Genomic DNA, 22,967 nt, shown 5'->3' with positions numbered 1-22,967 from the left:
TCCAAGACAAACATGATCGGTTTCGGTTCTAAAAACTAGGAACCGGTTATAACACGATTCTAAAAACTAGGAACCGGTTATAACACGGTCGGTTTCGGGATCTAGGTCTGGATCCAATCCACCCGGCCCATGCTTACCCCTAGTCTCATGTGTCCCACTTCCTTAAGTCAAGGATCAACTGCAAATTTGGAAATTTTGATGCTTCTATTTTGGACCAGTGATATTTCGGGGTTAATCTTGACGTGTGCCCAAGATTGGCCGCACCCTCACACGCGAAATGTCATGATCGACTTCTTTCAATTCTGCCCAAAACCGTAGGAGCGATCGCCCGCCCCTGTGCCCACACCTCCATCGACCTGATCCACCACCACCCGCCACAAAAGCAACAAATAGTCAATGCTTCGAAAGCGACGCATTTTAACTTCTTTCAATTTTCGCAATCTTTTTTTCCTTTTTATTGGCCTTGGGAATCTGAGGAATTTTAGACCCAGTTGGTGAATTTCATCACCGCGGATCGTGACGGGGTTGATCCGGTTGGGTATTGCTGGGACGGCAAGTTGGGGACGTTGACAGTTTTTTTCCCCGAGAATCGTCGGCTATATAAAGCCCACCCACCAAGCCCTCTCCTTTTTACACACCAAACCCAAGAAAAAGAAAAGAAAGGTAAAAGGATGAGATCTGGAGCTTGTTCTGTTCTTCTCGTTCTTCTTCTTCGTCTGCTGTTGGTTCAGGGTCTCTTCTTGCCAGTGACAAGCTCAAGAACAACCACCGTGCACAGAGGCCAGTTCCCTCCCTCCTTCTTGTTTGGTACCGCCACCTCCTCTTTCCAGGTTCTCTCTCTCTCTCCCTCTCTCTCTCCCTCTCTCTATCTCTCTCTCTCTCTCTAGATGGTCAGTTTCAGAAGCATTTCTTGCTTGCCTGCTTGCTCATGGGAGAGGGATGAAAGGTTCTTTCTCGGGTTGTCCCACAAATTTTTACTTTTTTCCTCTGTTTACTCACCCGAAAACGATCGGCAGTGCTGTGTTGGCCGGACTGTTGCGGCTCATGTCCAATCTCCTTTGCGATTCAAAAGGAAAAGTCGGGGGGAAGAAGAAAGAGACAGCTTCTCTGAGACAGAAATATAATCGTGTTTTCGTCTTTGTCTGTTGTCTAATTAACCATGGTGGACCCGACTCCCTTTGTATTGATAATTCGCATTTCTGGATTAGTAAACGATAAATCCCTTCCTTTTAAAAAAAATAATAATTTTTTTACATTGCGGTAATTCTTCTCTTCTTTAACTGAGCACTGGGATAACGAAACGGAGAGAGAGAGCACTCACCTGCTCGCATAGAATTTTCGGTCACAAACCTGGTTTTAGACATTTGACTATATTAAAAAAAAAAAAAGTGAATCTTTTCTGCTTTTTTTTTCCCTCCTTTTTTTTATTGCTTTCGAATTCCGTTAAAAAAAAGGGTCCATTTTACGAGGAAAGCTTCACTTGAGTTGGAAGGAGCAGGATTTAGTAATTTATACAAAGCATATAGTGTACATAATGTGACTTATGTAATTAAATAGGATGAGATATAATTCCATAAAAAAAAAGTTGGACGTGATAAAATGCTTTTGCTTACCCCCAACTTTCTCTCTCCAAAAAGTGCACACAAATTTGGCGGTGTGCTTTCTGCTCGTAACTTCTATTCTCGAACAATTTTGACATGTGTCACGAATATGTTCCTTTAACAGAACATGTTCCTTAATTTAACAACTTGCCATGACTAGAATTTTGCTCCAACTTGGTCCCCCCCTTTCTTAAAAGCAATAGATTATTTAAAAAAAAAAAATTTTTTTTTTTTTTTAGAAAGGAAGGAAAAAAAAAACATATTAATCATAAAACAAAAAAAAAAAAAAAGACAACATACTGATTATTAAAAATCGTAAGATTATTTCTTTTATTCTTGAGCATCATATTTCTATCATATTCGGTCCACGAACATATTTTTAGCCTAACATTTTTTCACAGGCCAAATGGACCAAAAAAGCACAATCTTCCGTCATTGTAATAGATTTGACCTGACTTTTCAAACATTAAAAAATAAAAAGGGACATGTTTCTTATTGTGTGATAAAAGTTACATCTAGTATATTGTCCATTCTCCTCGTCATCTTGTCCGTGGGTTCACCCACTTGCCTTTTCACTGCATTGACAGCTATTAACATCTAACTTTCATCTCTATATTGATTTCATGTTGTTTTGTCGACAATACAATGACATTATTTTCGCTAAACAAGCGTCAACAGATTCGAAACTTCTAGTTTCGGATGCAACTAAACGATTCTATTTTTATCACCGGGCAAAATGTTGTGTGTCATTATTATTATTATTATTATTATTATTATTATTATTATTATTTTAGCAAGTGTGAAAAACAATGTTATTTCTCATGGTGGTAAAAAATAGTGATCTTTTTCAAAAGTCTTGCGTTTTTTTTTATCATTTTTTATGCATATAACACGGTTTGAGAATCCGTTTTCTCTCTAAAAATGCCTTTCGTCGGCTTTGATGACCAATTCCCGTAATTGTACTCAACATTATTGATCATCATCTATTTATAGGGTATTAATTTATCACCTGAGTACTTGAAATTTCACCATGGGCCGGTTGGCTATAAGTAATTATGAACCTGATTGATTTGATGATTCGTCTTTTTTTTCGTATGAGACGTGACTTCTTGGGAAGAATTCGAACTTCCCACCGACCGCCCCTTCTCCTATACCTGGTTGCTCCTCGCTCACCAGGGTACACATAACATTTAAAACGGTTGATTTTATTTAGCATATCCCATTATAGGATGGTTCCATTTGCGCAAATCCATGGAATATGTCTGGTTTAGGGGGACCACCGGGAATTTTAGATGGGAACATGAGACAATGTGTGAATCATGTTCTACACTTCGCTTTCGAAACACTACTATTGTTTTCTACCCACAAAAAAACAATAATGTTTATGAGCGCTTTCCGTCCTTTTCTTTTCTAATTTTGGCCCACTAAATTTAGGGAGCGGCTACCTAGACAGTTTGACAATACTATCATTAGTTCTGACCTTGTGATTTTTCAATTAATGAGCTCTTTATGCAAAATACGCGATGATGGAGTGTGGACCGTGGTCAAAAATAGCTGACAGTACTGTCAGATTGTCATGGAAGCATTCTCCCTAAATTTTTTTAGGCGAAAAGCGAAACGAATTTAGTGGGCCAACGAAGGCCATTAAAAATCAAATGTGTACTTTTAACAAGATTAATGGAGTTTTGTCTTTATTGAAATCGTAACATGTTCCAATATATCGATTCCATCGGTTATTTTACAGTGGAACGTAGTTGTTGCATGCATCCAGCGAGTATATTGATTGTATGGATTCGTTCACTTATCGAGGTCGGAATGAGAGCCGGTGCTGTCAAGTAAAACAAATATCGTGATATTCAATAAGAAGAGTTAGTCTTCCGCAATATTGCTTGAAGTATGTTGCTGAAACCCTAGTGCCGTTCCAAAAATGTTTTTTAATGAAAATCCCCTTCGTGACTTGACGAACGGTCGTCCAGCTAACATTTTTTTTGTTTTTTTGGGGGAAGATTTATTTATTGAAGTGCAATAATTTCTTTTTGTTTCACGTGATTTGATCGGACATAGTACTTTGAACTAATCACATAAATATAGTTTTGTATTGAACCCTTACTTTATCTTCTCCTTGTTTGATGAGCTGATCCCACCGTATCTTTTGTCTCCACGTGAAAACGCTGAAAAATTTGCATGTTTGTCGTCTCTCCTTCTTCTTTGTAATCTTCATCTTCAACTCCCTTTTATTTTATTTTTATTTTTTATTTCTTCTTCTTCTCATGCGGCCATGGCTGACCTCTGTAGCAAAGCTGTCGTGGCCATGTCCGAGTTCTGCTACAAAGCTTGCCTCGCATGGCAGGTCATGGCCCTCCTAAACAAAATATTTCATCGAAAAATTTAAGCTTATAGATAAAAGAAGATCACATAATTAAGAAACACATGTTGAACACCCACCGTGTAAGGAGTGATAGCCCCGATTAATACCCTTATGCAGCAACCCAATTAATCATATTTAGATACACGAATCACAAATTCATAAAGTTGAAGAATTGACGCAACTTGTTTCGAATCCATCATTCTTGATGCGGAATTTGCAATGATCCGTTACTTGAGAGCTTCTCCTCTATGAACCCCCTTTATCACTAGTTTCAATGAGACAGCCCTTCACGTATCGCTTCTAACGACTCTTGATGTGAGGTTATGTGGACATTAGGGTTTAGAGAAGGGACTTGAGCTCTATCTATAAAGATTGAAACATTGTCCTTTCATTATAGATAAAGCTTATCTCAGCTCATACTATCCAGTTCCATATCCAATTAGAATTAGGAAATCTTCTATTTATCTTTATTAGACTAATTTATATTTACAATAACAATTAATAAAGTCCATATTGAATATTAAAAATATATTCTAACATTCTCCCACTTGGGCTAGATAAATTGAAATTGTACTGTATATGTGCATCTTTATATTGGTCTAGAGATAATTTCCAATAGCCAATCCAATCCCATAAAGTTTTAAACACCGAATCACAGCGAGAATCGCATCAAAAGACACAGAGCCATCCATGATCACCGTCGGGACCCGAACCCTACGAACCGTCGACATCCCACCTGGCCTCGCTCGCGTACGGTTCTCCAGGATCCTCGAGCCAACAAAATTAAACAACACATGCGGAAGCAACAACAATCCCCGTACAGAAAACCAACAAAACTACGATAACTTGAGATGGTAAAAACACACATATATACATATATACATAGTTGTTACAAACTGTCAAACCTAAGGCTTCGGGGGCCACTGTACAAGCCCGTGACCACCTATAACAAAAGACACGTGGTCGAAGCCCGCTACACTACCAAAATACAACACTCCACAAAAACTGAGAGGCCGACTATCCTAAGCCCCATCCTACTCGGGAGGCTGCTCCGCATCGGAAGGCTCCACAACGTCCCCATCCTCTTCGGGAGCCACGACCTCCGGGCTAGGCTCCACGTTATCGGGACCAGCGTCTAGGTGAACCACTACACCGTCCGGAGGGGGAGTACTAGTAGGGTCCCACTCCCCAACATCGTCATAGGGGATGTCGAAGCCTGTCAATGGTCCCACTAGCAAATCCCCGTGGCGGTACGCCCACGCCATGTACGTATGAGTCTTCCAAAAAGGCTCTCCGGTATCCACCAATATCGTAGTCACGTGCCTATAATACACCTTGTCCTCTCCTACTGGGTACTCTGTCACCACGGTTTCCATGTCCCGCGGGGATCCCGAACCTTTGAGGCGGGATATTCATAGCTAAGGCAGATGGTCCGAAAAACAACGAACCCATGACGGGGTGAGATAAAATCTCGATAGGAAAATCTCTAACCCTAGATCGGGTCGCTAGTGCCTCCAGACACAATTTAGGCAAGCAACAATTTCCAACAACTCTTTCTTTCTTACCCAAAAATTCCCCAATTAAATTTCAGAAAATTCCACTCTTTCTCCGAAAATTCTCACACCTTCTCAAATATTCTACGTTACTCCCCTCTCGGCGTTCCACGCCTCGCCCTGATAATAAAATATTCTACGTGCTCCAGGGCACGTTTTTAACATATCAGGCCATAATATAAATATCCACATTACTCCGAAAATTTCTACGTTACTCCCAAAATATTCCACGTCACTCCAGAATATTCCACATTACTCGAGAAATATTCCACGTCACTCCAGAATATTCCACGTTCCTCCGGAATATTCCACGTTACTCCACCGCCATCAAATAAGTTCATAACATTGAGCCTCGGACCTTTATGGAACACGGCTCTATACATATACCCGGGTCTCAGACACATAGGAATATGACCCACGGATCTCGGTCTCGGACACATAGGAACACGACCGGATCAAGTCTCGGACAATTAGTCGAACACGACTCACTTTGGTCTCGGACGACTTAATTGAACACGACTTTCTTACTTTCTCGGTCTCGGACAATCAGACGAATACGGCTCACTTTGGCCTCAGTCGACTTGATTGAATACGACCCTCACATTTCCTCGGTTTCGGACAATCGGACGAATACGGCTCACTTTGGCCTCGGACGACTTGATTGAATACGACCTTCTCGTTTCCTCGGTCTCGGACAATCAGGCGAATACGGCTCACTTTGGCCTCGGGCGACTTGATTGAATACGACCTTCTCATTTTCTTAGAATAGTTCGGGACCACGTGATTCACTCACGTTAGAGAATTAATAGTTGGGGATCACCCGATTAATTCACACTAATTCAAATAATAATTCAGACTACCCGATCAATTAATACTACCATAGTATCCAATCCACGTCATGCGACCATATTACGCTAATGTAGCAATTTATAAATCACGCGCCACTAAAATTATACTAACGTGGAAATTTATCACGTCCGAACAATAATAATTTTCTAACATATAATTAATCTACGACTATAGGACTAAACTATAGTAATCATGCCACATTTAAATGGGCACCATGGCATAACAACTTTATGTCACATAAAAGTAACCCTAGTTAATATATTAACTAACCATGGTTCAAAAATTAACTAGAGTCAAATACTAACCTAACCATGATTAAACAATAGCATAAAGCAACCATAGTTGAACAAAAAGTAACTAGGGTTGGTAGAGTAACCATGGTCAAACTTTGACCAAACTAATATCCTCTTGCATTTACTATTCATTGCAAGAACAAGCCTTCTTTCTCCTCAAATCTGCAATTTTCGTCTAGCCCCTCCTCAAGCTCAAATCCAACAATTTTCTTCATAAAAAATTCACAATTTCATGGTCTTTTAGCAGCCTAGTCACCTAATTTAGGTTTAGAAACAATCCTACCTCAAAAACTCGCAAAACGTCCGTTGAACGGTTGAGGAAAAGATCGAACCAAGCGGCGGTTCCGGCGATCTTTGCACGGCCGGCGATTTGTCGACGATCTAGGAACCTCAAGCTATCCAAAGCGACTCCGGGGAGAGCTCGAAGAATTTTCGACAATGGAGGGTGAGAGAGAGGGTGTTCGGCCAAGTGAGGGAGAGGGACAGAGAGAGTGAGGTAGAGAGAAAGTGAGCTAGAGAGAGAGAGGGTTCTTGGATAATGAAGAAGAAGAGGGCCAATATAATAATTAATATAGGTTAATAATAATTAATTATGCCCACAAAATCAAGAGAAAAATAATTATCTCCCCTCATTGACTAGTCAATCTCGGCCAAAAGGGGAAATGACCAAAATACCCTTCGTTCCAAGTGAAAAATGGGGTATTTTTCGAGGGCAAATGGGTTCTTTCCCATATCCAATCCAAATATACTTTTCCCGAACCTCTTTGGGGTGAACCGCGAATGAATTTCACACGGGATGAGGAAACGTCCAAAATTTTTATTTATTGAAACCCCCGAAGGTCCGATGTCAAATTCCGAAGCTCGATTCGCGATCAATCTCGATCAATAGAATTTTCAGCGTATCTCAAACTAACGGGCGGCTTTTAGGAGTTACGCGTATCGACCCGTGATTAAAATCACGTTTAAGAATTACTCGAGCCCCGGCGACCTTGGTTGTCATTCAATTGCGAGGGTCAATCACTAGTCCCAATGGACACGATCGTTAGAAAATAATTCGGGGACGTTTGAAACCTATACGAGGTCGAACGGAATCACCCGTTATCCAAGTGTAGGGTATTACCCAAATCGTTCCTTAATTATTCTATGATCGGCCTATATTGGTCCAAAATATTCCCTCGACAATTTTCATGGCCAAAGAGTCGACCCAGGATCAAGTTCTTAGGTCCACGTACTTGATTTTTCCTAGTTAGCCATTCCCATTTGGTTAGTCCGCTCGAGAGAAATCAATTCTGAGTGAGATTCGACTGAAATTCATCGATAAGACTTTTCATTTATTCAAGACTTCAAAACGAGCTGGATTACAAGATGTCACAATCACTAATGTTTTTAACTTTACTTATATGGATTTGATATGGTAGTATAACAAACGGATAACATCTCAAAAATAGAGACATCTTATATATTATCATCTTTGTCGGTCACCATTCTCTTACTTTATGTGTCACGAAACTTGATGTGTCACAAGAGAACATCCTTATGGTTCCAACGAACCCACATATATCTTACCTTTATAATTAACTATACTTTATGTGTAATAAGACATATGCACACGGCCAAAAATAAATGCCCCATCCATTACTCAAGGTTTACACAATATCTTGTGATTTTAATAGATATGCATTCAATAACACATACATAAATACTCAATTGAATGTAAAGAATAAATACATATCAAAACCATTACTAAAAGTAACATAATACAAATGCAAACTTTATTAGAGCAAAAATAGAAAGCTCCCACTAAACAATGACATCCCACGATGCTTCTAAGCCCATGCTAATAACATGTCGTTCAAATACGCAAGGGCGTAGACTTTTAGTCAGTGGATCAGCAATCATAGCATCTGTAGTAATATGCTCTACCGTAACGTCACTATTTTGTATAGATTCCTTTAGAGTAAAAAACTTGACCTTCATATGCTTAAACCCCTTGAGACCTTTGTTGTTGTTAATGAACAACACCGCAGAGTTATTATCACAATATAACTTTATGGGTCTATCAACAAAATCAAACATGATCAACTCCCTAATGAGATTCCGGAGCCAAATAGCCCGAGTAGTAGCTGAAAAACACGCTATAAACTCTGTTTGCATAGTATAAGATGATATCGTTTTCTGTTTCTCACTTTTCCATGACACCGCACCACCTGCTAGTATAAAGATGTACTCCATTGTCAACTTCTTGTCATCCTAATAACCAGCATAATCTGAATCTGAATACCCTATTAGCTGCAAGTTTTGAACATGTCTATAAATTAGCATATAGTCTCCGGTCCTCTTTAAGTAGCAACCCGGTGATCGTGTCCTGGATTTAACTAATATCCGCCTAGAAGCCCTATTGCAAAAGTAATGTATGGTCTAGTACAAACCTGTGCATACATGATACTACCAAGTGCACTAGCATAAGGTACATTCTTCATCTGTTCAATATCTGAATAAGGACATTGTGAAAGGCTCAATTTATCACTTTTGCAGACAGGAGCAATTCCTGGTTTGCACTTTTGCATATTGAATCTCTCCAAAATACGATCAATTTATGCCCTCCGAGATAAGCCTAATATGCGACGAGAACAATCCCTATGGATCTCAATTCCAAGGACAAAAGATGCTTCTCCAAGATCCTTCATATCAAAGTTCTATGACAACATTCTCTTTGTCTCATGCGGTAATTCAATGTCGCTGCTAGCAAGCAAGATGTCATCAACATAAAGAATGAGAAAAATAAATTTCCTCCAATTGACCTTGTAGTAAATATGCTGATCTAACTTGTTCTCAATGAACCTAAAAGAAGTAACAACACTATGAAACTTTAAGTACCACTGTCTAGAAGCTTGCTTCAAACCATGGATAGACTTTTTCAATCTACAAACCAAATTACCAGTATCATCTACTGTAAAACCTTCAGGTTGTGCCATATAAACCTGTTCATCAAGATCTCCATTCGGAAAAGCAGTTTTAACATCTATCTAGTGAAGCTCCACATCAAAATGCGTTACTAAAGCCATGATTACTCTAAAAGAGTCTTTAGAAGAGACTGGAGAAAAAAGTTGCTTCATATTCTACTCCTTCTACTCATTCTCTCCGAGTGAATCCTTTAACTACTAATGTGGCTTTAAATTTTTCAATCTTTCCTGTGGAGTCTTTCTTAGTCTTAAACACCCATTTACAACCGATGAGTTATCCTTCGGGTAATTCAACAAGCTCCCAAACACCATTGTATTTCATAGACAATATCTCATCTTTCATCGCATCTAACCATAAATCAAACGGAGGATAAGAAATAGCTTCTGCATAAGTCACCGGATCAACAACACAACCAATATCATAATCCTGCTCACCTATATAAACTATGTAGTCCGGTAGTATAACTTATTGTCTTTGTCTAACACATCTCCTTAGAGGAACATCTTCAACGTCATTCTATTCTTGAGAGGCTTGAGTAATTTTATCGAGAACCGCTTCGATAATGGGTTCTTGAGCCTCAACAGGTTTAGTCCGTGGAGTAAGAACTTCTACATTTGTCCGGATAGGTATAGAAAACGACATAGAAGTACTCACCGTATCATTATCTTCAATAATATGCAAACAATCACATTTTTCTGCCACATCAAGCTCTAGAAACTTCGCTGTCTGTGAATCCATAATTCTCGTTCCTCCATTGCGATTATAAAATCGATATCCCTTTGAATGATCTAGATAAGACATGAAATAACATCGAGTGGTCTTGGAGTCCAACTTGCTCAAAGTTGGATTATACAATTTTACTTCTACAAGGCATCCCCAAACTTTCGGGTGATTCAAGCTAGGTTTCCGTCCAGTCCACAACTTGAAAGGAGTAAGAGACATCGATTTCGTAGGAACGTGATTTAAAATATAAAGCGCCGTTTTCAAAGCTTCACAAAAAAAAAAAAAGGTAAATTAGTTTTGCTAATCATACATCTCACCATATCCATAAGTGTACAATTACACCTTTACGCTACACTGTTCTATTAAGGACTACCGGGCATACTAAACTAAGTCACAAATCCAGAATCCTCTAAGTACTTGGCGAATGGCCCTTTAAGCTGTCCAACATCGCCATGTCGTCATAATACTCACCACCGCGATCGAGTCTAACAATTTTTATGACTTTTCCCAGCTGTTTCTCAACTTCGGTTCGGAAAATCTTGAACTTGTCAAGAAATTCAGACTTTTCCTCGATCAAGTACAGATAACTATATTGAGAATAATTATCTATAAATGTGATGAAATAAAAATTTCTACACAATGTTGCTATATAGGGTCCACTTATATATGTATAGATGATCTCTAATAAATAAGAACTACGGACTGCAGTTTTCTTCTTTATTTTAGTCATGTTACCTCTACAGCAGTCTATGCATGCATTTAGATCACTTTTGAGAGTGGACAGAATGTCTGCCGTTATTAGTCTTTCCACTCTTTTCTTAGAGATGTGACCAAGACGTTTATGCCATAATGAGTAACATTTTCGGTTGTATAAGCAACGTATATTTCGTTGGGAGACAAACATAATATGTACAATCCATTGGACATAGTGCAATACCCAACTTTATTTGAATTAATAGAAATAGAAATTGCATTGCTTGAAATATCAAAAGAGCAATCACACATGTCCAAACTTGATATGGAAATTAAATTCCGTCTAAAGGAAGCTACATAAAATGTTTTCCTTAACATCAAATTAAAACCATAATCTAGAATTAAAATGACATCTTCCACGAACTCGACGTCGCCTTTATTGTTGTTTCCTACAGTGAGCTTTGATTCTTCCTTATTTGGCTTCCTCCGGTTTATGAATCCCTGTATGGTAATCGTAACATGATTAGTTGCACCGCTATCTAGCCACCATGACCAAGATAGGGCTTCTGAAGGATTAGATTCACAAACCAGTGTCAAAGAATCATTACCTTTAGGCTCACGCTTAGACAACCAATGTTTATACTTAGCGGAGTCTTTCTTTACGTGTCCTCCCTTCTTACGGAAGAAATAGAGACCATTCTTACCAGCTTTACCGTCCCTTTTGAAGGTCGGTTTCTTTGAACCCAAGTTGTTAGATGTACCAGCAGATGAATGAGTTTCTTTGTGAGCACGATTTTTGTGCCCCTTACTCTTCTTAACACCAGAACTAGAAGCAGCGTACATAGCAACATATGCCTTACTTTTCTTCAGCTTAGTCTCTTCTGACACTACCCTTGCAATCAAGTCATTGATTGTCCATGGTTGATCGGCGGTATTATACTGTGTTTGGATAATACCAAATTCAGGTGGAAGAGAGTTGAGTGCAAGATGCACAATACAAGCATCATGGATAGGAACATTAAGGGCCTTAAGCTTTGATTGCGGATCAACCATCCTTAGGACATAATCTCTAACACCAACAGAACCATCATACTTCAAACCGAATAACCTTGACATATATATCCTAACTTCAACATTAGGAGAGTCACGATTTCTAGCTACCAAGGCCTCCATTATTTGCCTAGCAGTGATGTTAGCATCAAAATCACTTCTAAAATGGTCCCGTATGGATCGCTTCATCGATAGTAAGCAAATCCTATTGTTCTTTTCCCAAGCAACAAATTGTGCTTTACGGGCATCTATACTAGCATTAGTGGGAGCTATCGGTTTATCCTCATTGAGAGTAACATGAATATCTACTAGTTCCATACCAAACAGAAAATCCTATATCCACTTCCTAAAATTAGAACCGGTAAGAATCTTGATAGCTATGGAGTTGCCGTTCACGTAAAAGGTGACTGAAAAAATCAATATTTATAATTAGTATAATGTGAAAATTTATCTTGAGAGTTACATACATCATCATATAATTACCTTTAGGCAGAAGACATGATATGCGGTTATATACTCTCTACATTATAGCGGCCATGAGAATTTATTTTAATTTTTGTCAATCACCACCTTTGGGTGCATAAAATCACTTAGACCAACCAATTCTCAACCATATGCTGTACATGCAACCCTCCATGCAACAACACATAATTACCTCCTTTGGGAGTATAACTATGCATTAAAGCGGGAGACATCCCAATACTTTATAAACCGTTATTTATTAAATCCAATCAAGTGTGCCACTTTGGTAGTCACAACCCAATTAGATTTTTCTGAAATTGGGATATACACTTTATATTTCACATTAACCGTATGCATGTAATTTCAGAAACTAGGGTCAATTATCCATAAAATTACATATCGTGCTAATTCACTCAACAACACATGTTAAACTATATACATGTAATTGATAAATTGTGCTCCACATATTTGTATGTGGTACTTACAAGTGAGATTGTACATGTATTTCATGAAACCATATAGAAATACATTGAAACACGCCAAAAATACCCCAAACAATACACTTATTTGGGATCTATAGGTATTTTTCATCCATAAAAGCATCAAACATGTAAAATAAATATACCAAATTGTAAAGCATGAGAATACGAGCACGTCGGTGCCTGGAACACCTCGATCGGACCTCTCACGCTCCCTCACGTGTCACTTAAAGCTTTGGCGCGTGAGGCCCACGTGTTGAGCCATGCGAGGCACATGTTTTGCTTCTCTGCCGGTTACGAAACCGGTCCAACCGATTTGTCCGGTCCGATTGCTCGCCTAACCGAACCGGCGAACCCGGTCGATCTTAACCTGGTCTAACCGGTCAACGATCGGTTCGACCGGGAAGTTTGAGTCAACATTCAACCGGAGCGGGGTCGAGTTACGGGTCGGGTGCGGTTGGATCTGCACCCGGCCAAGGTGACGTCAACCTTGCACGTGCCGAGCACGTGAGGGCTCGAGTAAGCGCGTGGCGCATTCGTGCAGCGCGTGGCCGAGCATCCGGCGATCGCCAACGATGATCTTTATATGGTTTTGCTCGTCTCATTGTGTAGGTTCTGAATATATAATTTTATTTCAATTTTGACAAAAAAAAATTTGAAAATACACTAGAACGTAATTCAAGATCTAGAACGCATTGGCTATGATACCACATGATAGCCACGATTAATACCCTTATGCAGCAACCCAATTAATCATGTTTAGATACACGAATCACAGATTCATAAAGTTGAAGAATTGACGCACCTTGTTTCGGATCCATCGTTCTTGATACGGAATTTGCAACGATCCGTTGCTCAAGAGCTTCTCCTCTATAAACCCCATTTATCACCGGCTTCAATGGGACGGCCCCTCGTGTATCGCTTCTAACGACTCTTGATGTGAGGTTATGTGAACATTAGGGTTCGGAGGAGGGACTTGAGCTCTATTTATAGATATTGAAATCTTATCCTTTCATTATAGATAAAGCTTATCTCGGCCCACACTATCTAGTCCCATATCCAATTAGAATTAGGAAATCTTTTATCTATCTTTATTGGACCAATTTATATTTACAATAACAATTAATAAAGCCCACATTGAATATTAAAAATATATTCTAACAAGGAGAACCAGAAGCGACATGCGGCTGGTCGAACACTCGAAAATAAACTGAGGCAGAATGTGACTTAAATTCCATGTAAAACAATCATACAAAAAAGTTAACTCCGTGGTGGAAGGGTGCATGTACAAAAAAAGAAGCATATGGAATTTGTAAATACGTGATACAAACAACTTTTATAAGGCCTCGGACAGCTCATGGCTTACCGCTTAGCAAGCGCACCACGAATAGAGATAGGGGCGCGAGGTGAGAGGCGGCGAGGCATAGATGGCAAGGTCAGAGCCGCCGCGATGAAATCGGCATTAGGGTGAAAGTTAATGATCTACATGGACGGCAAACATAAATTGATGTCCTGAATCAATCCATTAGAGCCGAGAGCAGAAGCCAAGGGGCGGACGAAAATAGAAGAAGTGGTGGGGCTTGGCCGATTCTCTGGCGATTCTGCTAAGAAAAAAGTTAACTGCCTCGTTCATCTACAAGATAGCTGCATATATTTTATGTCCATCACTGTCTGACACCTTTTTTTGGCTTCTTTGAAAACCAATCGAAAATGATTTTTTTTTCTTTATAGATTATTAGGGGTAGAAGTACACTTCAACTGTCAATATTTATGTACGGCACTCACTTTAATGCTAATATTTTTCAAATCACTTAAGAGCCAATTTTTTTTAAACGAATATTTAAGTGACAACCCCGGTGAGATTGCCAAAATTTCTTACCGTTGGCACTAAAGTGATCATTTTTTTCTCTAATTTGACACTAAAGTGATCGTTTTTTTGGATCACTTAAGTGTCGATTTTTTTTAAAAATGATTATTTAAGTGCTAACTCCGGTCAAGTAGCCAGAATTTCTCGCCATTGGCACTAAAATAATCGATTTTTCCTCCGATTTGGCACTTAAGTGGTCTAAAAAATATATATATTGACACCAAAGTGAATGTTGTACTCAAATATTGGCACTTGAGGTGTCTTCTACCAATTATTATGGTTTTTCGCGAAATTATATGTGAATTACCTCGGCAAGTTTATACTAAATAATTCCCTATTTTATATGTTCTGCCCAGATTGAAGGGGCTTACCTGGAAGGTAACAAAAGCCTCAGCAATTGGGATGTCTTCTCCCATATACCAGGTCCTCACTCCATTTTCTGTTTGTTTCTTGTTTATTTATTTATCTATTTATTTATTATTTTCTGGGCAAAGTAAGTAGGAATAAAGGGTTAAGGCTCTAATGAAAGCAACACAAGAGAATAAAATTATATTTCCCTCTCAGATCAAACAAAGACTTGCAATAAAATTATTTAGTTTTTCTGGGTCAAAATCGATTGAAAACGAGACTTTACTCCGTCCAATCAAAACCAAGAAGACGGAAAATTGCTTTCTAATCACTCCTGAAACAGCGATGGGTTTTACCTGCCGTTATACTGGAATCATACGAGACTTACATGTATTTGGAAATTAATAAGTAAGTTTTGGTTGTGAAGTTGTACCTGCAAAAAAAAGAAAAATGTATGCAACAGATTAACTTTGATAATATATGTTTAGACAAAACAAGAGAAATAGAGACGTCCCATCCATAAGCTTCTCAGGAAAATTGTAAAAAAAAAAAATCCTAAACTTATTGCACTTTTGCCAATTTAATCTTAAACTTTCTCATTTTATCAATTCAGTCTTAAACCTTTTACATTTGTGCCAAGTTACTCCTAAATTTTTTGTTTGTGTCAATTCAATCATAAACCTTTTGTATATATGTCAATTCAGTCCATCCGATTAATTTTGGCCGGCCGATCTCGATGTGGATGTCCGCCGGTGCGGACGTGGTCAATTTTTTAATAATATTATAATATTTTTTGAATTAATTTTTGTTTTTATTTTCTTTTATTTTTCTCTTTCCCTGTTTTCGCTTATTTTTCCTCCGGTTGGTCGCCAAAGGCTAGGGTCAATGGGGGTAAGCCTCACTAGTGCTAGGCGAGGTCGTGCCTCGCCATGGTCGGGCAGGGGCGAGCTTTGCTTGATGCCGGTGATCGACTAGAGGAAGAAGAAATGGAAAAAAAAAAAAAAAAAGGAAAGACAAAGAAAAGAATAAAAATAATTAGAAAAATATTAAAATTTTATTAAAATTTTATCCACGTTAGCGCCGGTCGACATTCACATCGTTGTCGGCTAGCTAAAGTTAGCCGGACCGATTGAATTAGCACAAATACAAAGGTTTGGAACTAAATTAACACAAAAATAAAAGGTTTAGGATTGAATTGATAGAAGTGCAATAAGTTTAGAGCTTTTTTTTTGACAATTTTCCCTACGTTTCTACGATGTGATAAAATTGAAGTCCTAGCATATTCGATAATTTAATCGAACACCGGGTGTATATCTAACGGTCAATTCAGCATCTACAATAGTTAATTTCATCATATTGTATGGTTATAGACAAGCTAACAGGCTAGCTAGAAGAAATATCTAAATAGGCGTTATTTTTTGCTATGAAGTTTTCTTTTAAAAAAATTGAATAGGCTATGACTGAAAACAATTCAAGATCAATTTACCTTGACAAATCAACTTCTGATCAGAAGTTGATTTCTCTACTTCTCCTCAAAAGTAGAAGTTGATGTTTCTACTTCTGCTCTAGATTGACTTCTAATCAGAAAAATTCATTTGATAACGGTTGAAAATTTCTACTTAAATCTTCGGCGGCGATGGTCGACGGCAGCGGTGGTCGCCGGTTGCGGCGGCGGTGATCGTAGTGGTTGGCGGCTAGTGGCGGCGGTGGAGGCGGCGGTCGGCGGCGGCGGCTATGGTCGGCGGCCGACAATCATAGCAACGGTGGTTGGTGGAGGCGAGTGTGGTCCAAGAAGTGATTCGGGAGCCGAGAAGTTAAAATTTTTTACTTCTCAAAATTGGCCAAAAATCCTATCATAAATGAAAAATCTTAATAGAAGTGAAAAATCATACCATAAGTTAATTTTTTTACTAAACAGATTTCTACTTCGATCGGGATTTTATCAAACACATTTCTCTACCAGATGGGCTTTTAGCAGAGAAATGCAATTTCTGAAGTGTTTTCATACACACCCTAAAATTACAGAAAGATACAAAGAAGAAGATGTTGTATATTTTTCGAGCTGCTTCATTTACAAGATGACAATGACTTGCTACCGGTCACCAGGCTTTTAGGCAGATCAGAAACAAGCGGTACAAACCGAGACTATTATATGTGTAACGAATTTTGCATCTATGTTTTTTACCTTAATAAAGGAAATTAGAGAAAGATACAAGTAAGCAGATGTCATATATTTTTCGAGCTCGTCTATGTATAGGATGGCAATGACTTGCTACTGGTCACCAGTCTTTCGGGCGGATCAGAAACATGCGGTTCAAACTGAGACTATTATATGTGTAATGGATTTGGCATTTTTTTATGTAGTCTGTTTATTATATTTCTTTTATGGTTGTTGCTAAAGTCCTCTCCTTATAATTGTCATCGCGCAATCTTTGCCTGACCAATAGTTTAATACAAAGAGGTCGTCGGTGGCCAGCTAATTTTTGTTTCATTTCGTATCCGGGAAAGATCGTATGATGTCACGAAATCAGAATATCAAATTCCGTTTACGAAACCAATTTTCATTTTAAAAAGAAGGGACCCTCAAGTGGCAATTTAGTTTCAAAGCACACTCCTAGCTCATTGGGAATTTATTTATTTTTTTAGAAAATTACCTCACTTCATATCCCTATTTGAAATTTTCTCAAAGAGAGAGCCTCGCGTTTCCGTGCCTGAGGGACTTACTTTTTATGATCAGGCAAAATAGAAGATGGAAGCAATGCCGATGTGGCAGATAATCACTATAATCTCTTCATGGTACTTGACCTTCTGTACTCTAATTACAAATGTCATGACAGTATTCTTTATCTTCCGGCTTTAACACTAAATTGGCCTGATGGTAATCCTAAGTTGGCTTTTGGAACTTTTAAGCTAGAAAGCTTTGACAATTAGTGGTGCCCATTTGTTAAATTCAATTTGGGTACTCACAGAAAGATTAATTTCCTCTAACCAAAGCTTGATTATTATTTAGTCTCATGAATATGTCCATGTGCAACAGGAAGATATAGAGTTGATGCATGATCTCGGGGTGGATGCATACAGATTCTCCATATCTTGGTCTAGAGTTCTTCCTAGTATGTAATTTTATCATCTTCATATGTTTTTTTTTTTTTTTTTGGTCGAAGTTATCTTCATATGCTCGGTTCTATCATTTTCTTGGCTTTTCTATGATTATTCCATTTTATTCTCTTTGTGATATTATCTTGGCTTTGTATAACTCCAGAGGGAAGATTCGGGGAGGTCAATTCTGAAGGCATTGAGTTCTACAACAATCTCATTGATGCCCTTTTGGTCAGAGGTAAAAGCAAAATTCATAAAATGTATTTGACATTCTCATTGCAATAATTCAATGTCCTCCATAATGTTTTCTCAATGTATCAATTTAATAGTCTCCATTGGATTGTTCTTCTTTCCCCGCGTCATAGAGTCATCACTTCAGGAAGAAGATGAATTACCCCTTCTGAGTATTTGTAATCTGTTCTTTTCGACAAGGTATAAAGCCGTTTGTGACGTTGAACCATTTCGACATTCCTCAACGGCTAGAAGACCGGTATGGTGGGTGGTTGAGTTCCGAAATACAGTAAGCACAATTGTCCCCGCCATCGTTTCTAATCTTCATCAATACGACGATCCAGTCAAATCTCGGGGTTTTGCTTTATGCGTTCAGTAATTGTTTGTAGGCTGGATTTCGGCTACTTTGCACAAGTTTGTTTCGAAGCTTTCGGAGATAGAGTGACTTATTGGACCACATTCAATGAGCCTAACAGGTTCCTCTATAATGGTTACCTCTCGGGGACTGGCCCACCTGGCCAGTGCTCCTACCCATTCGGCAATTGCTCCTACGGCGACTCCGCTCTCGAACCCTACATTGCGACCCACAATCTGGTGTTGTCCCATGCCATGGCCGCTCAAATTTACCGGAAGTATTACCAGGTAAAATTAAGAGCTAGGAATTGATTCTTTTCAATGCAGTAACTGGCTTCATTACCAATTTTACCATCATCATCTTGTGTTCGTGAGAGTTGGCGTAAAAGAACAAGAAAGAACAGGAATGAACCAATTGCCTTGTTGAGATGTGAAAGTGAAATCTTCACCTTGTCTCTTGTATACTTCAAACTTCAAGGCTCATGAGAATGAACTCAATCGAAGTTTGTCATCACTTGAGGTTCTCATACTTCTAGGCCAAGAAGCTCAATTCACACTTTCATAGCTCCATTACAGATCTTACTTTTGACACTCTTCTTATACATGTTCTTTCTTTGTTTTCTTCAACGTACACAATCATACATATTATGTAATTATTGAACCTAAACAAAAAAATTTAATCAGGAAAAACAAGGAGGAATGATTGGTATAGTAATTTCTGCTGCATGGTACGAGCCGTACGACGACAATCCGGCTGATCGTTTGGCTGTCCAACGAGCTTTAGCTTTCACTTTTGCATGGTACATAGATCCTTTCTTACTCAAATCCATGTTCTCCGGTTAAAAGAAAAAAAAAACATGTTCTCTCCATCTTTGTTGCTACTATATTGTTCATAATTTCTCCATCAATTACAGGTTTGTAGACCCTTTAGTGTATGGAGATTATCCGCCTGAGATGCGTCAAGTCGTGGGTTCGAGATTGCCGACGTTTACGACGGAAGAGCAGAAGAAACTCGACGTGAAGTTGGATTTCATTGGTATAAATCACTACACGACTGAATACGTGAAGGACTGCATGTTCTCTTTTTGCCCTTCGGCCCTCTCTATTGGGGAGGCGTCCGTGTATGTCACCGGTGAAAAGGATGGAGTTTACATCGGCGAACGGGTAAGCGATATAAGCGCATGTGCCTAGATATACATTTATAGAGTTTATGTGAAAATTAATGATTTCGTTAAGCTCCTCTATTGTTCCGAGAGATAACGTCGGCTTATTTTGGCGAAACGTTCTGTCCTAAACATTTTAAGCACATACTATAACCATATTTTGGCTTATTTCAGGCTAAGATTGACCAAATGTACTCAATTAATAAAATGTGAAAATGTTTAGGACTGAACTAGCAAAAAGACAATATGTTTAAGACTTTTTGGACAATTTTCCCATTACAATTACTATGGCCATTTACACTGAAGCAGCTAATGCTATACAATTCCATCGTTAAGAGCCGCTTGGAAAGATGACCTTGAGTCCATTTAGCAGCGTTCTTAACCGTGATTTTGAGTAGATTTCCCTGTCAGGATTATATGTTTTTGACTAACAGTTGATGATCACATTCCAGACCGCGATGTCGGATTTCTTTGTTGTTCCGAGGGGCATCGAAGGGATCGTTACGTATGTCAAAGAAAGATACAACAACACTCCCATGTTCATCACTGAGAATGGTATATTGAGTCGCTTAAATAACTCTAAACTAGACCACCTTTTGAATATCTAAAGTTTTAGCAAACAAGATGATCAATCGGTTCCATCGACAAAATAGAAGATTCATTCTTATTTTGCAGGGTACGCGCAACCTACAGGTTCAATCGATGATTTGCTGAACGACACAAAGAGGATAGAGTTCCACGAGGGCTATCTTGCCGTCTTAAGTGAAGTAGTGAGGTATATCTAGCATTTCTTCCGGTATTGAATGTCTTTCCATTCCTCAATTAACTCCAACATTTCCCAGATTTTTTCGTAGTATGCCTCTCCTTTCTTTGTTGGATTAACAAAGCATGTCAATTTTCATAGTATTAAATCCGTCTATGTCCATCACGTCTATGTAATAAGTATTTTTTGTTCGCGAATAAATTTTCGAGTTTAATTGTTTCAGAAAAGGAGCAGATGTGAGGGGATATTTCATATGGTCTCTGCTAGACAACTTCGAATGGCTACACGGGTATTTGATAAGATTTGGGCTGCATTATGTGGACTTCCAAACGCTGGAGAGAACACCCAAATGGTCAGCGACGTGGTACAAGGAGTTCCTCTCTCAAGACAATAAAACTCAAACGATTCGGAAAACATCCAACTACAAAATGTAGCATCGGGCGTCTTCCAAACAATTATATAATGTTTGTTATAATGGAACATATGTACGATATTGTCTTAACTTGATAAGGTGGTAAGTCAAGTTGGGCTCCTTTTTTTTTTCTGAGTGCCCCAGGTTGTATTTGAGACAGTGAGCTGCAAAAGCTTTTTATACACAGTAGGTCTCTTACTTCTTGAATCTGTATTTCTGGTCCTCCTGGTTGCTGTGAACATACATTTTAAATCTTTTTTTGCATGAGCAATTAAGAGGGGTCAACCGATGTAGTGTAAGTGATCGATGCATAACTCGGCTATTCGCAGATGACCATCTCCTAGTCCAGCATGCTTGAGAAGATCATAAAGGCCGACGTTGCATTAGGGTTCTCGATATATATGAGGAAGTGTTCGACCAAAGCGTAGAAAACGAGTTATCAGCTGTCTTGGCCGTGTTTCCTGGGCATATATTGTTTCTATGCCTTCGAAAGAACTTCCCTAGTTAGCTAGGGTGCGCATGGCAATGCTTATGCTCTAGAAATTAACTTTTGAATTCTTGAAGTGGCTCCAAAATTATTTCTGGAACTAAAAGAATGCTCCAAAAGTTAAAAAATTATGTTGCATAATCAAATGAATTTCTGCTCCAACAGTTGCATTATCAAATGAATTTCTGCTCTAAAAGCAGAGCAAAGATTCTATGTCAGAAGTGTTATCAAGCACGGCCTAAAGTGTCACGACCCGAACCCTACGAACCGTCGACATCCCACCTGGCCTCACTTGCGTACGGTTCTCCCGGATCCTCGGGCCAACAAAATTAAACAACACATGCGGAAGCAACAACATCTTCGTACAGAAAACCAACAAAACTACGATAACTTGGGATGGTAAAAACACACATATGTACATATATACATAGTTGTTACAAACTGTCAAATCTAGGGCTTCGGGGGCCACCGTACAAGCCCGTGACCACCTATAACAAAAAGGCACGTGGTCGAAGCCCGCTGCACAACCAAAATACAACACTCTACAACTACCGAGAGGCCGACTATCCTAAGCCTCATCCTACTTTGGAGGCTGCTCCGCATTGGAAGGCTCCACAACGTCCCCATCCTCTTCGGGGTCCACGACCTCCGGGCTAGGCTCCACGTCATTAGGACCAGCATCCGGGTGAACCACTACACCATCCGGAGGGGGAGTACTAGTAGGGTCCCACTCCCCAACACCGTCATAGGGGATGTCAAAGCCTATCAATGGTCCCACTAGCAAATCCCCGTGGTGGTATGTCCACGCCACGTACGTATGAGTCTTCCAAAAGGCTCTCCGGTATCCACCAATATCGTAGTCACGTGCCTAAAATACACCTTGTCCTCTCCTACTAGGTACTCCGTCACCACGGTTTCCATGTCCCGCGGGATCCCGAACCTTTGAGGCGGGTCATTCATGGCCGAGGCGGAGGGTCCGAAAAACAACGAACCCACGACGGGGGTGAGATAAAATCTCGATAGGAAAATCTCTAACCCTAGATCGGGTCACTAGTGCCTCCAGACACAACTTAGGTGAACAACAATTTCCAACAACTCTTCCTTTCTACCAAAAATTCCACAATTAAATTCCACAAAATTCCATTCTTTCTCCGAAAATTCTCACACCTTCTCGAATATTCTACATTACTCTCATATCGGCGCTCCAC

The 22,967-nt window shown here is 39.2% G+C and overlaps 1 protein-coding gene across 1 annotated transcript; it reads left to right on the top strand.

The window, feature by feature from the left end:
- The first annotated feature begins 631 nt into the window (after positions 1–631).
- On the top strand, positions 632–21,475 carry LOC125312674 (beta-glucosidase 18-like). Its single transcript, XM_048271646.1, has 12 exons — positions 632–830; positions 15,259–15,325; positions 17,988–18,046; positions 18,288–18,363; positions 18,513–18,587; positions 18,782–18,869; positions 18,970–19,222; positions 19,619–19,734; positions 19,849–20,098; positions 20,550–20,652; positions 20,773–20,872; positions 21,084–21,475. The coding sequence occupies exons 1-12, from the start codon at positions 672–674 to the stop codon at positions 21,292–21,294; spliced, it is 1,557 nt and encodes a 518-aa protein (XP_048127603.1). The 5' UTR covers positions 632–671; the 3' UTR covers positions 21,295–21,475.
- The last annotated feature ends 1,492 nt before the right edge of the window (positions 21,476–22,967 follow it).

The sequence above is a fragment of the Rhodamnia argentea genome, chromosome 1 (assembly GCF_020921035.1).
Source record: "Rhodamnia argentea isolate NSW1041297 chromosome 1, ASM2092103v1, whole genome shotgun sequence".
Lineage (NCBI taxonomy): Eukaryota > Viridiplantae > Streptophyta > Magnoliopsida > Myrtales > Myrtaceae > Rhodamnia > Rhodamnia argentea.
The sequence above is the reverse complement of the archived record's forward strand: the minus strand, read 5'-3'. Positions and strand labels throughout refer to the sequence as shown.

What these genes read in the sequence shown, in the direction of transcription:
- LOC125312674 (XM_048271646.1), top strand. Translation starts at nt 672, where the DNA reads ATGAGATCTGGAGCTTGTTCTGTTCTTCTCGTTCTTCTTCTTCGTCTG. An exon ending in TGTCTTCTCCCATATACCAG is followed by an intron (nt 15,326 to 17,987) that starts GTCCTCACTCCA and finishes TTTTATGATCAG; the next exon opens with GCAAAATAGAAGATGGAAGC. An exon ending in GTCTTAAGTGAAGTAGTGAG is followed by an intron (nt 20,873 to 21,083) that starts GTATATCTAGCA and finishes TAATTGTTTCAG; the next exon opens with AAAAGGAGCAGATGTGAGGG.